This window comes from Opisthocomus hoazin, chromosome 5 (assembly GCF_030867145.1).
Source record: "Opisthocomus hoazin isolate bOpiHoa1 chromosome 5, bOpiHoa1.hap1, whole genome shotgun sequence".
Lineage (NCBI taxonomy): Eukaryota > Metazoa > Chordata > Aves > Opisthocomiformes > Opisthocomidae > Opisthocomus > Opisthocomus hoazin.
In genome coordinates this window covers 15,524,868-15,538,955 of record NC_134418.1, presented here as the reverse complement: position 1 = coordinate 15,538,955, position 14,088 = coordinate 15,524,868, and the positions used below count along the sequence as shown (strand labels likewise).

Sequence of the window (14,088 nt, the reverse complement as noted above, 5' to 3'; positions counted from 1 at the left end):
GCGGAGACGAGCGCGGTTGACGTGTTGTCCAGACGGGGAGATTAGTAAAGAGAGCGTGCGGCGAGCGACGCACCCGCGGCCGTCAACGGCTGGCCAGCGCGCGGGAGACTCGGGGACTGCCGTGCAGTCCCCCGCCCCGGGCCCACCCTCCGTCTGGCGGTCGGCACTTCCAGGGATTTTCCAGACCTTTCAAAGGCGGCAGTTTTCTCTCTGCTTTTCTTGGCAAGTCCAGTTCCGACAACAGCGTGGTGGAGCCGTTGCTGGCTGGAGTGGCGACAACTGCACTCAAAGCGGCAACACTTCAGCGGGATTTGGCCCATTTCTTATTCGTTCATCTGCCCAATTTTTACACGCATTTTAAGTGTTCACCTTTTCTTATTTAAACTGCTTCATTGTAACTATGACCCATGGTCATAATTAACATGTTCAGACCTCAAGATCTGGAGCACCAGCTGATCGCCTATACGGGCTGACAGGAATTCAGCCCAGTGCCAAACACCACATATTTTAAACGGTATTTTGTTTGCATACAATACAGATTTTCTCGTAATTTTAGGCATGGAGGTACCTAGCCATAGCCTGGGGGCCAAATACCCAGATGGACTGGTCCTTGTTCTGGCCAGGCAGGTCTTACATTTTTACCCTGTATCTGTCGGTATCACATATCGAATATCCAAAGCATTGTTTTTTTACAGTGAGCAACCTACGTCTCGCATGAAATTAAGTCACTAATACAGCTACATTTAAAAATGGGAGAAATAGAAAGGCAGCATCTATTTGACTCCGCTTCCACTGGCAAAACTTATAGAGGTTTTCAGCTTTTTCTCTTCTGAAGCCAGGAATGAGTAAATGGGATTTTCTTCTGAAGTAACAAAGGACATTTCTGAACTTGTAGATTTCTGGCATTTGCATTCCTCTTAAAGAACAGGAAAGGAGAACAAACTTGCAGAAGGATGAATGAATAAATTCTGTACAATACCCTATTTAGGTAAGCATAAGGAAGTACTAGCTCCTGTCTTTTATTCACTCTGGCCTGTTTTCAAGAGGCAGGTATTTTAAGCCATAATACAAATTTTCCTTTTGAAAAATGTCCTTAACTGAAAGCTGCGTTTCTGTCTGGCCCATAGCAGCAGTATAAATAGAAAGCATAACTAGACAAACACTTAAGGCCTCAACCACCTCTAGCTCAGAGCTACATCCAACAGCATCTGAAGCTTACGAAAATGCCAAGTCCTACTTTTCTCTTACGTAACGTAACCTTTAAAGAAAAACTATGGAAGATGCTTTCATTTTACAGTTTGTATGGATAACTGATAAATAATCCTCACTGTCTGGACTACTTTATTTCTGTGTTATTTTAAGATCATTCTAGAGCATCCCTTGTCACCTGTGAAGAAAAGCTCTTTGGTGCTGGCACACACTCTCATCCTCAGACGAAATTAATGTAAATGGTGGTCTATAGGCAGCTAATATATTCAAGCCTGGGCAGAGGCAGAGATTTTGACCGCCTAATAATGGTTTTCAGAAACTATTAAGATAACTCTTTCTAATCCCTTGCTCTAAATTATTTATTTGATGGTAAGGAAATTAACAAAAGCAAGGAGTTCACAGAACTGGAAGCAGCAGCACCATTTTGTCAGGCTGCTAATTACAGAAAACACTGTTTTAAAATTCTTTCCAGATTCGCCACTACTTCCTTTTGAGCAAGTAAGTGAGTGAGTATGGCATTGGATACTCAAAACTGTTACTGAAAGACTTTGCTGGACTTTTGTACAATGACCATACCTACTTGGGATTTTAGCTCTCAAAGGCATACAGAATGGTATTACACCTTCAATAAACCCAGCTGAGAGGTCATGAAAGACAAACATACCCAAGTCAAATAAAGCATTTAGAATCTACACAAATATCTATTTTATAGGCAAAATGATGGTTTGGTAGCCCCCAAGAACAGTGGAATTAGTTAAACAACTAAGTATTGAACAATACTTGATCACTTTTATATGAAGTTTATTAAGATGGCCCGAAGAATAAATCTGAAAACCCATGTAGCAAATAGTAATTTTAATTCAAGAGTACAAGGCAACTTAAAACACCTAGAGCATTTCTATAGTTGACAAATAAAAATATAGTGATAATTACCATCCCTGAGCAACAGTGCATTTTAAATACCACAACAAACAAAGTTACTCAAATGTACCTGTGTATGCAGACGTAAAATTTTTAAAATCTGTTAAAACATGAAGACCTGAAGATAAGCAATGTTAAATTGCCTTTCAAAGACATGAAGTACAATTGGTTCTGGAAAACACAAAGTATTACATTTAAACAAATCAAGTAGTTAATCTACAACCTACTTAACAGTAGTTCTAAACATATTTTATTTTGGCATGACTGATCCTTTGTATTGCATACCAACAGCAACTTTTTTCCTTAATGAAACAGTAGCAGCTTAAGACAACATCTATCTTTCTCATTACTAAACATTTCATGTATTGTGTGTTCAGCAACTCTCTGAAAGTCAGAATGAAGAACAGAGTCTCCTCTAACAGTCCACACTTCAAGCAACAGTCACAAGGAGTAAATGTTAACAACTTTCAATATCCAGCTCCTACATTCTCCCTATTTTCCAAAAGGTGTGGGTGTGAAAGTATTTAACACAAAGACCTATATAAAATGGTCTAGCAACCAGATGGTGCCCAGGTTTCCAGACACTTCAGTATCTCAGCCAAGGTGAACAGACAATGTTTTAATTTTCCCAACTGTGTATGACTAATAGCATTTAAGTTAATATCAGCCTCTTTATTGCTGAGGAATAAAAATGGCAACTTCATTAACAGGCACTGCTAAGAATGAAAAGTTAATTTACAGAAGAAAAACATCCTGAATACTGAAAAATAGTGCATATATCAAAAGAATTTACTTCGCGCTCCTAATTTCTTGTGTAGTGTTCATATTGTTCACTATATTGCTGGTTATTCACAGCTTGATTATCCATCTTTGGCTGTGGACAAACTGTATCAGCACAAATAGAATCTACTTATTTCACTGATGGCACTGCCAAATTAACAGTGATGTAAACATCAACCAGCTTTCTAGGCCCTTACTCCTATCCATTCCTTTTTTTTTTTCCAAACACTAGCAGATCTGAAGTCAAGAGATTAGGTAATAAAATATTTCCTACATGAAAACACACATATGATTAGAAATTCAATAGATCAAGAAATGTCTCCTGTGCTGTCTATGAGTAAATTTACAAGTACAAACATACATTTCAGATAACAACATTTTAGCTGTAATTCAAACGTAAAGAATATAGCATTAAAAACCCACAACACTTCTATTAAGTGTCAATTACTTTTGAAACAACAAACCTGCTTTGAGCTGGAAGTTGGACTAGGTGACCTCTGGAGTACCCAGATAGGATTTTGGACTATATAACTGACTTATTACCCATCTGCTTAATATTGAAATATGAATAAAAGCTTTACAAAGCAGTGATTAAATACTTTGTGTTACTAAGAGAGGTAAAACCTATCCACCTTTCAATTATTCACTAGTCAGTTGTTTTTTCCCAGCCACTGGCTGACCTATGGTTACGTCCATTTGATTTATAAATCAGGTAGTCTAAGAATTATGGTATCTGTTAGAGCAAACAAGCAGTATTAGAAACAATAAAAGTACTGGAATGTAACAGAAGTGACATCCACTTTCCAGGATAACAGTTACTTGAGTCTTTCACATGAAGCTGAAAGAAAAGAAAAAACAAATCCAGCTTTAACAAAAATGCTGTAAGGTTGTATGTACTACACAAGCTGTACCTTGTCCTAATACGATATTGATTAGTTAATGATTTTGCATCAGCAAGTAGTAATTTGGCCTTAATTATTCAGCCAATAATTATTTGGCCTAATACAGAATTAATAAATTCTGTATAACAGAATTTACTTGGCTGTTAATATAGAAAACCAGAATGTTTTCATAAGCTTCATCTGTTCAGGATATCTGTAATTCACTTGTACTTGTTACTTTCTAAGTACAAATTAATGCAGAATAGTTGCTTTAGTTTGTTAATACCGGTAGCTCTAACACACTGAAAAGCGTCCTTTCCCCACATCCTTCCAGTGCTCAGACAGAACATAGCTAATGACAAAACGAACAAACAGGATCTGAAGAAGCTTGCATTAACCAGTGTGACTGAAGCTCCCACAATACAGTAAGGAGGTTCTGAAGTAAGTACTGTATTTTTCAGAAGTCTATAGGTATTGTCGTGAGTACGACCTAAGCTAATTACCTCCTTAAAAAATCAGGTTACTTCATATATAGAAAATAGAGAAAAAAATGCAACACTAGTTTCATTTTGCTTATGCAAACACAAGCTGTGTTTCACTGTCCCAGCCATTAAATATTTTTTGCCTGTGACTCTGGCACTACAAGAGGCTACACTCAAAATCCAGAACTGTCTCATTCTTCTTGCTGCACTCTTAAAAATGCCGGGGGACCTCTTCACTGGGAAGGATTTGTGACGGCAAAACCAAAGAGGCTTCCCCACATTCCCTTGAGAAGTACAGCAAACAAGACCTGCTGAAGGAGTCACTTCACCGGATGATGTAGACGCCCGTGATATAGGGGACATCCCTTACCCTATTAACTGAGCAGTCTTTGATGTCTTCCTTAAGCTTTTTCAAATTCACAGGATTCATTTGAATAGCATATCCTACCAAAAGATGCAAGAACCCCTTTTAAATGTGGCAGTTATTGAGAACAAATTTTTCAAGTCAACAAAATATCTGATTTTGCCTTTGAAAGGTTGTTTTTTAGGGAGAACAAAAAACTCCTGATATATGGCAGTTTTCCAGATAGCAGGTTGATCCGGACATTTTCAGAAAATGAAGCCAGCATACTTAAAGACAAAGATAAGACAAAGAATTTGAATTAAAAAAAAAAAAAAAGAGAGAGAGAAGACAGTTGCATATGGATGTTAACAGCTTCTCCCTTTTACTGTCAGGTCAAGCAACCTCACTAAGAAGTTCTCCCAGTCTGGCTAAAAGCTGCAGGTATTTGGCCTTTACTCTCCCCAACCATCCATTCTCATTAATCACTTCTTTTCACTGGCTAAAACGGAATCTTAGAGAAGAGAGAAAGGATATTCTTCCGCTTAGGATACTTGCATGTTCATCGGTGACTCTATATGCCACAAAATGTCAGTATTCTAAAAGTGTACACAAAATATAGAGAAGGAATCCTTAAATGGTCTTATAATCCTTAAATGTCTAACAAAGCAGTTCATGCAACTTTTTTTGCAGACAAGTAATTTTATGTGCTTAAACAATTCATTTATTTACCTGAAGGATTTATCCCAGGAGTGACACAAGCATCACAACACCCATAAACTGAATGAAGAGCAACAAAGGTGTCATAAATGACCAGACAGGCCACAAGGCAATGTTGAAACTGGGAATAAAAGCAGGAAGTTACTGGTGAGTTCAATTCTCATGCTATGGAAATACCAGCCACACAAAGAAAACATGGTGCAAGAGGAAATGAGATTTACTCAGCCTGGAAAAAATACTTGTTTCTTTCTGACTTGAGAGAAAACAAAATGAAAAGACCCCAGCATCTACTTATTAAATTGGTCGTTTAGTTTACTGTTTATTTACTGACAATTCATCACGTAACTTCAGACTTCACACCGAGCAAGGCCACTCAGTCCCACCAAGGGTAAATATACTTTTTACTTTCAGAACCCTTGCACATGAAGCACCTGAAAATGAACTACTCTTGATTCTTCCACGGGCATACATGGTGGCTGAGAAAAACCTTAATTTTTACTTCCAAGACAAGTAGATTTGAGTTAACTGAAGAGAAAGGGGGAAAACCAACTTACTTTACAACTGAATTAAAAGGATTATAGATTTGACTAATTCTAAGCTATAGGGAACCTTTCTCTTCTTCAGCCTTCCTTTTTTTTCCCAGCACTGCAACAAAAATACTGACTGATGTTATTCAGACACAACATCTAAACTTCAAGAGAGAACCAGCTTTTGTGCAGAGAGCAAATAAATATAGTGGCATATACATACACGATTTTTTCATTCACATGCACATTTGCTCAATTCTGACTCCTATAATCTCATAATGAAAGTAGCTCTTACTAGAAGTACCGTTCTCTGACAACGTATAAACCCTTAAAACTCATATAACAATAGTTAGAAGTATAAATTTCAGTATATGTTTGCTATTTATAGATTGTTTCATAATGAAGAACTCTGTATTAGAAACTGATCAGACCTATTTTTGTCTCAGCTGCAGAATACACAAATTAAGACAAAGGTAAGACTCACAAGTAGTTGTCAGAAGTGAGCAATTTACACTAACAAAGCTGAGGTCTTCGGCTTTCCCATAAATTTTCAAGACAGAAAAGATCCAGTACATCTTGAAGTACACTTAATATACAGTTTCGACAGTTGCAGCTCTTGCTTTGTGGATGAATGTTGAAAGTGGAAGAAAAGCCACGCAGAACTGTCACCAATACATTTAGTAAAATTACAGAAATTATACTTTTTATAAAATGAGCCCATTAACATAGTTAGATTTGCACAGGTTTAGCACAAGCCTGTACACAGCCTTCAAACTTACCAAACTGCTGCTGCAATAAAGGTAGCCGTTGTGATAGGTATCAGTGCTGGATACTGTGCATCGTAGTCCTCAATTCCACGATACCACTCAAGATACAGTATGCAGTAAAAGGCAACAGATAAACATGCAGCCAATAAACAACTGCCAGAGGCAAACCACCAGCTGTGGGGAGAAAGGATGTTCAGCACAGTCACACTGCAGTTTGCACATTAATCTTCATTCTAGGCTAGAGACAGAACCTGTTAATTATACAGATCGGCCTAGACATCCTATCTTTTTGTTTTCTTAAATTACTTTTACAAAACATTTTTGCCCTTCTAAAGCTGTCTAATATACACAACTAACTGAGTTTAATTTTGCAATGCATCATTCCTGTCATTTATTTTTCCTCCAAATATTTTAGAAATGCACTGCAACAGACCTTGTGAGTGATACACTGTACTACCACACCACAAAGGGCCTTGTTGCCCTTCTCTGGACACACTCCAGCACCTCAATGTCTTTCCTGTAGTCAGGGGCCCAATACTGACCACATTATTTGAGATGCAGCCTCACCAGTGCCGAGTACAGAGGCACCATCACTGCCCTGCTCCTGCTGGCCACACTATTCCTGATACAAGCCAGGATGCCGCTGGCCTTCTTGGCCACCTGGGCACACAGCTGGCTCATGTTCAGCCGGCTGTCAACCAACACCCCCAGGTCCGTTTCCTCCATGCAGCTCTCCAGCCACTCCTCCCCAAGCCTGTGGCATTGCATAGGGTTGTTATGACCCAAGTGCAGGACCCAGCACTTGGCCTTGTTGAACCTCACACAACTGACCTCAGCTTCATCTTGGAGTCACTAGTTTGTATCCACAGCCAAATGGATGTAGGGTGTATCTAGATCAGTCTGGAAGAGCAGCTCCAGAGAACATCACAGTACAGAACAAGCCCTGTTCAGCTTCCACATATTGATACAATAATAATGACAATGACAATGAGAGAGTTTTAAAAGCACTTCCAGGTGAAGCTATCTAAAAATATTTAACATCCATCAATATCATTTAAAATAACTTAATAGAAAAGGAACAGAAATATAAATTATTTCATAAAAATTATTTCACTAATCTTGCACTGGTCTACTCAAGTCTAGAGAACTTCTAGAGGAATTAATTTTGATGTTTAAAGATGAATTTCAGCTTTTTCTGATTAAAATAAAATCAACCCCCCAACACTTCCACCAAAACAGGCAGTGATTTCTTGTATTTAAGTGTAAACTTGAAGGTACAGTATCAAAACATCCTGCTATTCAAGTTTTGCACGTACACAGATGGCTCAGTAGAGCCTAAAGAAAAAATATAATTATAGAAAAAATGTAAGTGTTGTATATACTTCAGAATTAGTTTAATAATAATGACTTAGGTGGTCACCTGGTCCAACCACCCCTGCTCAAGCAGGGTCACCTAGAGATGATTGCCCAGGACCGTGTCCAGACAGGTTCTGAGTATCTCCAAGCATGGAGACTCCACGACCTCCCTGGGCAACCTGTGCCAGCGCGTGGTCACCCTCACAGTGAAAACGTGTTTCCTGACATTCAGATGGAGCCTCCCGTATTTCAGTTTGTGCCCACTGCCCCTGGTCCTGTCACTGGGCACCACTGCAAAGAGCCCAGCTCCATCCTCTTTGCACCCTCCCTTCAGGTATTGATATGCATTGATAAGATCCCCCCCGAGCCTTCTCTTCTCCAAGCAGAACAGTCCGAGCTCTCTATTCCTGTTGTAGATCTTGTTTATCCAAGACTTCAAACACAGTGTTTCAGATGTAACAAACTGAGTACGATTGTAAGATGAAAACACAACTTCCTTTGTAAGAAGAGGCACCTTACCTATGTGCTTGAATAGTTTCTTTAACAGTTTTTAAAAAGTCAAAGTAGTATGTCACGGCAATTGATGCCAAAATCCAGAATGCAGAATGAATGTTCAGTCTGTTAAGAGGCTTCCTCTTCTTCTCTACAGCTGCAGACTCTTCTGTAAATAAGAACATAATTATAGCACTAAAGCCAGTCATTAAATGGGGTATGATTATAGTTACGTAAAACATGATGCTCTATCTTTTTAAATCATTTACATTTGGAGATTATTATGCTCAGAATAATACACTTTATATTACAGAGGAAGCATTCTGAAAAGCTCTGCACACTTCCTGAAATGAAACAGACTAAGCAAGGTACCCTTTGGTAAAACGATCGAGCAGTAACAATCAGTACATACTGTGTCTGTGTATCTTTTAAAGAAATTAACAGCTGACTAGATTAGGAAAGGGTTATTTAACTAATTAAAAACCTCCTGGTGTTATTAAAGCCTTTTTATTGATCTATCATATAGAAAGTTAGGTTGGTATTTCTAATTACTAATTAATTTGTATCCTTTTTTGTTACTTTTGATATTTGCAAACTGATTTCAGGCGTAAGCAATTTTCTTGTATTCAACTGCAGTTACTTCACAAGAGATTTTCAACTTCAGTTTCAGGAGATGGCTTGATTCACGCTGCACACCTCCAGCAGGTAGACCAAAACGGTCGTTACGCAGTGAAGTATCTTTTCTTTCTCCCCCCCTCATCACCACACGTTGTTTTAGAGACAGCGAGGCGATAAAACGAGCAGATCTGAAAGCTTATTCCTGTGCACGACAGTAACCAACTAACACGGTCAACACTTATACACGCTGCCAAAAAGAGGTGCCAAGGGTGCCTGTGACGTTCGACGGGTGACTCTGGACGTTACCCCAGAAGCCACGGGTGTTTCCCAGATTCCTCCTCATCTGCTCCAGCTCGGGTCTGGAGCACTGAAGCGCTTCATCCCCAAGAACTCCGCGGCTGCAAGCCTTCTCCCTCGCAGCTCGCCGCTCCGGCCAGGCCCCTGAGGGAAGACGCGCCGGCTGCCAGCGAGCGGCACCGGCCGGGCAACGCGCCCCTTCCCCAAGCAGCCCCTCCCTCCCTCTCTCTCTCCCGCCGCTCCCCGCCCGGCCGCTCCCGTCACACCGCCCGTCGGGCCGGGCTCCGCGCCCCAGGCCCGCGTCCCCGCCGCCACCCACCGGCCGTCCGGCCGACCCCGAAAGGCGGCTGCGGCTGCAGCGGCTCCCGGGGCTCGGCCCCTCGCCGCGCAGGGCGCCTGAACCTCAGCGCCGCGTCCCCACCGCCGTCGCCGGCCTCCATCTTGGGCCGCTCCGGCAGTGACGCCAGGGCGGGGGCGGGAAGCGCGGCGGCCGTTGGCGGGAGGGCAGGGGGAGGCGGCGGGCGGAAGGGCGGCCGGAGCGGGCTCCCTCAGGGTCGCGCTGGCTGGTAGCAACCGTGCGAGGGCCGCGGTCGGTCGGTCGGCACGGCTGGAGCCAGTGATGGCCCGGGTGACGGCCTAAGAATGCGTTATCCATCAGCAGTATCAGAGTGGCACGGATCCCCATTGAGAACAGTGGACAGGGTGATGTAAATCCAAGTGCCGGAGCAGCGACTGTTCTGTCAAGAAAATGGGGAAAAAATGGGTGCCTGTAAAGATTTTCCTCATCACATTTTGCAAACCAGGTGCTCTTGAGGACAGATGTAGGAAAATCCCAATTTCGGTGACACAGAGCAGTGGTTTAGGTGGAGCAGGAGTAAAATGCAAAGCTCTGAGAGGTTTCGAGAACTGCAGGAATCCTGTAACACTGGATACTGCGACTCATAGCTAAAAATAATAACCATATTTACAAGAGAAACCAAATGCAAGTTAAATAATAAAATGGTAAAATAAATGGTTTCAGTTCTGTAGCTGACTTCCCCTGCACAGCTACATAGGCAGTCACATCAGCCTGTGTCAGCAAACAGAACATTGAAACTCCTCAGATTACTGTTGCTTGCTTCTTTATTCACATGGGCAAACGCAAAGCTACTAAATTAGGTGGACAGATTTAGGTCTGGTCATTACAAGAATACTACGAATCTATGTACTGTATCTTTTGGGGTGTGTTCATTGAACAAGTAACGTGGCTTTTAAAATTGAAATTTGTTTCCAATGGTAATGATTTATTAGGCTAATCAGATTATATGTGTGGTACTTACAAATCCTGTGCTTTCTTATACAAAGTCATGTGTGGCATAATGTTCCTACTAAGGCAAGAATCCCACTGGCTACAGAATGGAAGGACCTGTTCGATATGGCACCCGTTGCAGACAGCTTTTCTTTACGGTGTAATTAAACATAGAAATATTCAATAAAAGCGCAGATTATTATAAGGTAGATTGAAGAAAAAAATAATTTCAGCATGTGACTTTTGGTTGCCAAAATCAAATTAATAGTCCTCCTAGCTGTATACAAAGTTCAAAAAACCAAATGTTTAATAACCTCAGCATACTTTTCCTTTTAGAAGGCAAACTATTTGCATGAAAACAGTGAGTATGAGAAATATGTCAGTTTTCACTTAGCATGTGCATTCTTTGCATACTGTGCAGCATTTATCAGCGTAAAAGCCTTGCAGACACTTCCTCTGTAGTTTCATGTTGAGAAAACAGGAAAAGCAAAAAGAATGGAATATAGGCTATGGATAAATAATTATGTATTTCATCAGTAAACCTTAAAAAATGTCAGACCATCGTAAGGGTAGAAACTAAGGGTACAAGCTAGACTTGTTCTGACCTGCACTGTTTTTAAGCTGTTCTAAACCTGTTGGGTAAGGAATGACCTTATCAAATGCCCTTTGAAATGAGTGGAAAAAAACTGGGATAAGTATTAATAAAATAATAGATCTTTTGCACATATAACCTAATTCATACAGTGTTACAGCAGGTCTAACTCAGTAGACTTACATCAATTTAACTAGTGTAATGCTGAAGCCTGAAAGTACACAGGACTAAGTTTTTTCAATGTATTTATCACAACTTTTTCTTAGATTTGATTTGAATTGTAGGTGCTGAAGTAATGGACAATTTGAGTTAATCTGTGCATTCTACGGGTGGAAGAAAAACAGCACTGGCTCTTCATCTGTTGTGTGAACTGATACGTAGATACCGTATGTCGTATGATCTACCTGGAGACATTGTCTTTTCAGCAAAGGGGCTGCTAACAATAGTAGGAAAAAATTTATCAGGAAAAAAATTACTATATTTTCCTAAATATCCTATCATCTGTTTTATAGATTAGTGAGGTTCTAGGGACAATGGAAGCAAGGGTTCTGGTTACTCTTCATTACTGTGCGTTGAGTTTGGAGTAAATTCAGCCTAAAAGATAACAAGAATGGAACAATTTTTTATACTGGGTTTTTTTTTTTTCTCTGCAGAAAGCCAGGCCTTCATTTACATGTGAATTTCATGTGAGCCATGTTATAGGGAGTAGAAATTGTCTCACATAAAGGCCAACCACATCATAGTCCTTAGTGACTACAGGGATTATTTTTTATTTAGTTTGGGTGAACATTTTGAAGTTAACAGCTCGTGGGAGCCTCTGAGCTCTGCTTTCTTAGCCATGAAATAGAGGTTTCTTTGTTTTATTTCCTTTGACTGAAATGATTACCTCAGCCTTTGCTTTCATGCTAGTGATTCAAATAAGAAACAAAGGAAATCTTCCTGTACTGTATTTGCAAAAGCTATTCATAGGAAGTATCTCTGATTTAAACATAGCAATTAAATAAATATGTATGCTGGAAAAGATTAAGATCTGTTAGTGTTCTTAGACTGAAGACTCCTGTTTACCTACAGAGTAGGTATTGTGCAAAGAGCTGAAAGAAGAGCTTCCCTTCCCTGACTCACTGTTGACCTTAACCGAGACCGCTCATGTTCAGTGTTTGTAGAGCTGAGATGTTTTCTGTGATCTTTTCACAGAGCTTCTCTGATTCAGAAATTATTAAGCTGTTAAAGAGTAGCTAGCACTCAGGAGCTGAACTGTTATAAGATGAACAATATAATTAAGAAAGCATCGAAACAACAGGCCTGTTATGGGTAATTAATTCTTGCAAGTTAAAGTTTAAGAATCCCTGCAGAAATGTTAGGGAGCATTTTAAAATGTCATGCTTGATCTGATACATTTAGTTAACAGTATGCAAAAGGAATTTGTGAATTTGAAGATTCTGTGAAGGAAATGCAGCATTTTTTTTGTTAACTGTACACCTGGTCTCTTGCATAATGTAAATTCTTCCAACATTTTTGGAAACTGACTTCAACACCTTCGCATTCTTTCCTTTTAAATAGAAATAGAATTTGAATGTTTTTAAATATACAGGTTTTGCAGTTATAAGTGAAAGCTGAATTTTGCAATCTGGTTGGATATTTTGAAATTCATTTTCTTGTTGCTTGCTGAGTATTTGCTATTTACTGATGAGTTGTTTGTTTTTGTTGATTTACAGGTAACTCTTAATGACACACACAAGTGGTAGATTTTTATGTTCCTTGACTGGGTACATATAAATTTTAGACTTCCCAGTTAAATTCTCACATTTAGAAAGTCAAAATAGTCTTCTAGTATTCTAGCAAATATTTGTAACTTTTTCCCCATTACAGAAGTCAATATCTAAACTAGCCCAAGGGTTATCTGTTCACAAAAGACCTGATTGGAATTTTCTTCATTTCTTGTCTAAGTAGGGCTGGCTTCTCTCTCCATATGTTCATTTTCAGCTGAAATTAGTAATCTGCTGCTTATCTTCCACTATCAGGAGTAAAAGGATTGGATGGGTAGAGATTCTCAGTCCTTTCTGAATGTTGTTCTGGGAGTAAAGCATTGCATATCCTCTCTTACATGGAGTGAAAAAGTAAATACATTATCTAGCTCATGCAGGTAAGAAAAAAGCTTTCAAACAGTACTACAGTTCTCTTGCTTTCATCTAGCATTCTTTTAATTATTTCAAATTCAGTACAATGAAAGAAAACAGCAAAGGACTTAAAAGCACTTGGTATGAATAAATTAAGGCAGATCTGAAAAACAACTAAAGGTTAAAACTCAATCAACTCTGAATGTGGTATGTATACAAACTATTGAACTCAAGTTGATTTCTCTTGCGAGTATTAAATTACAGTGCAGCCCTGAATTGGTCCTTTAGGAAGGAAACAATACATGTAATAGTGTGTTTGATACCAAGAATGCACTATGTATAAGCATGCAAGCATTTGAAAATAAAGCAGAAAATATAAAGGCAGCTAAAAAGGTGGAGAGGGCATCTAGGAGAACAGAAAAAGAATGCGCCACATAATGTTATCTGATTAATGTAGATATGCTATTCTTCACCTCGAAAGTTGTCTGCAAATTACAAAAAAGTAGCTGGTCCAGAACATTTCTTTAATTTGAAGTATCTATTTGATGGAAGACCATTTCAACACCCTCAATTGTCCTGATTAGAAGTGTTAGGTAGTTTCAATATTTGCCTTTTGCTATAATCGGCATTAAGAATATAAAATGAGAAGACTGTTCATTCCAGCTCAGATCTTCAAACTTGTAAACAAAACCCATGAGATA

The 14,088-nt window shown here is 39.5% G+C and overlaps 1 protein-coding gene across 3 annotated transcripts; it reads right to left on the bottom strand.

The window, feature by feature from the left end:
- Positions 1–2,049: 2,049 nt before the first annotated feature.
- TMEM128 (transmembrane protein 128) lies at positions 2,050–9,847 on the bottom strand. Of its 3 annotated transcripts, XR_012763965.1 has the most exons (6): positions 9,710–9,847; positions 8,503–8,644; positions 6,640–6,801; positions 5,346–5,454; positions 4,644–4,717; positions 2,050–3,748 (listed from the first exon to the last, which is right to left on the bottom strand). XR_012763965.1 is itself a non-coding variant. In XM_075420530.1 (5 exons), the coding sequence occupies exons 1-4, from the start codon at positions 9,828–9,830 to the stop codon at positions 5,355–5,357; spliced, it is 525 nt and encodes a 174-aa protein (XP_075276645.1). In that variant the 5' UTR covers positions 9,831–9,847; the 3' UTR covers positions 2,050–3,748; positions 5,346–5,354. The 3 variants fall into 3 exon arrangements, 2 of the variants coding, with proteins under 2 accessions (XP_075276645.1, XP_075276646.1); XM_075420530.1 differs by lacking the exon at positions 4,644–4,717; XM_075420531.1 differs by lacking the exons at positions 4,644–4,717; positions 9,710–9,847 and adding an exon at positions 9,400–9,556.
- Positions 9,848–14,088: the final 4,241 nt, after the last annotated feature.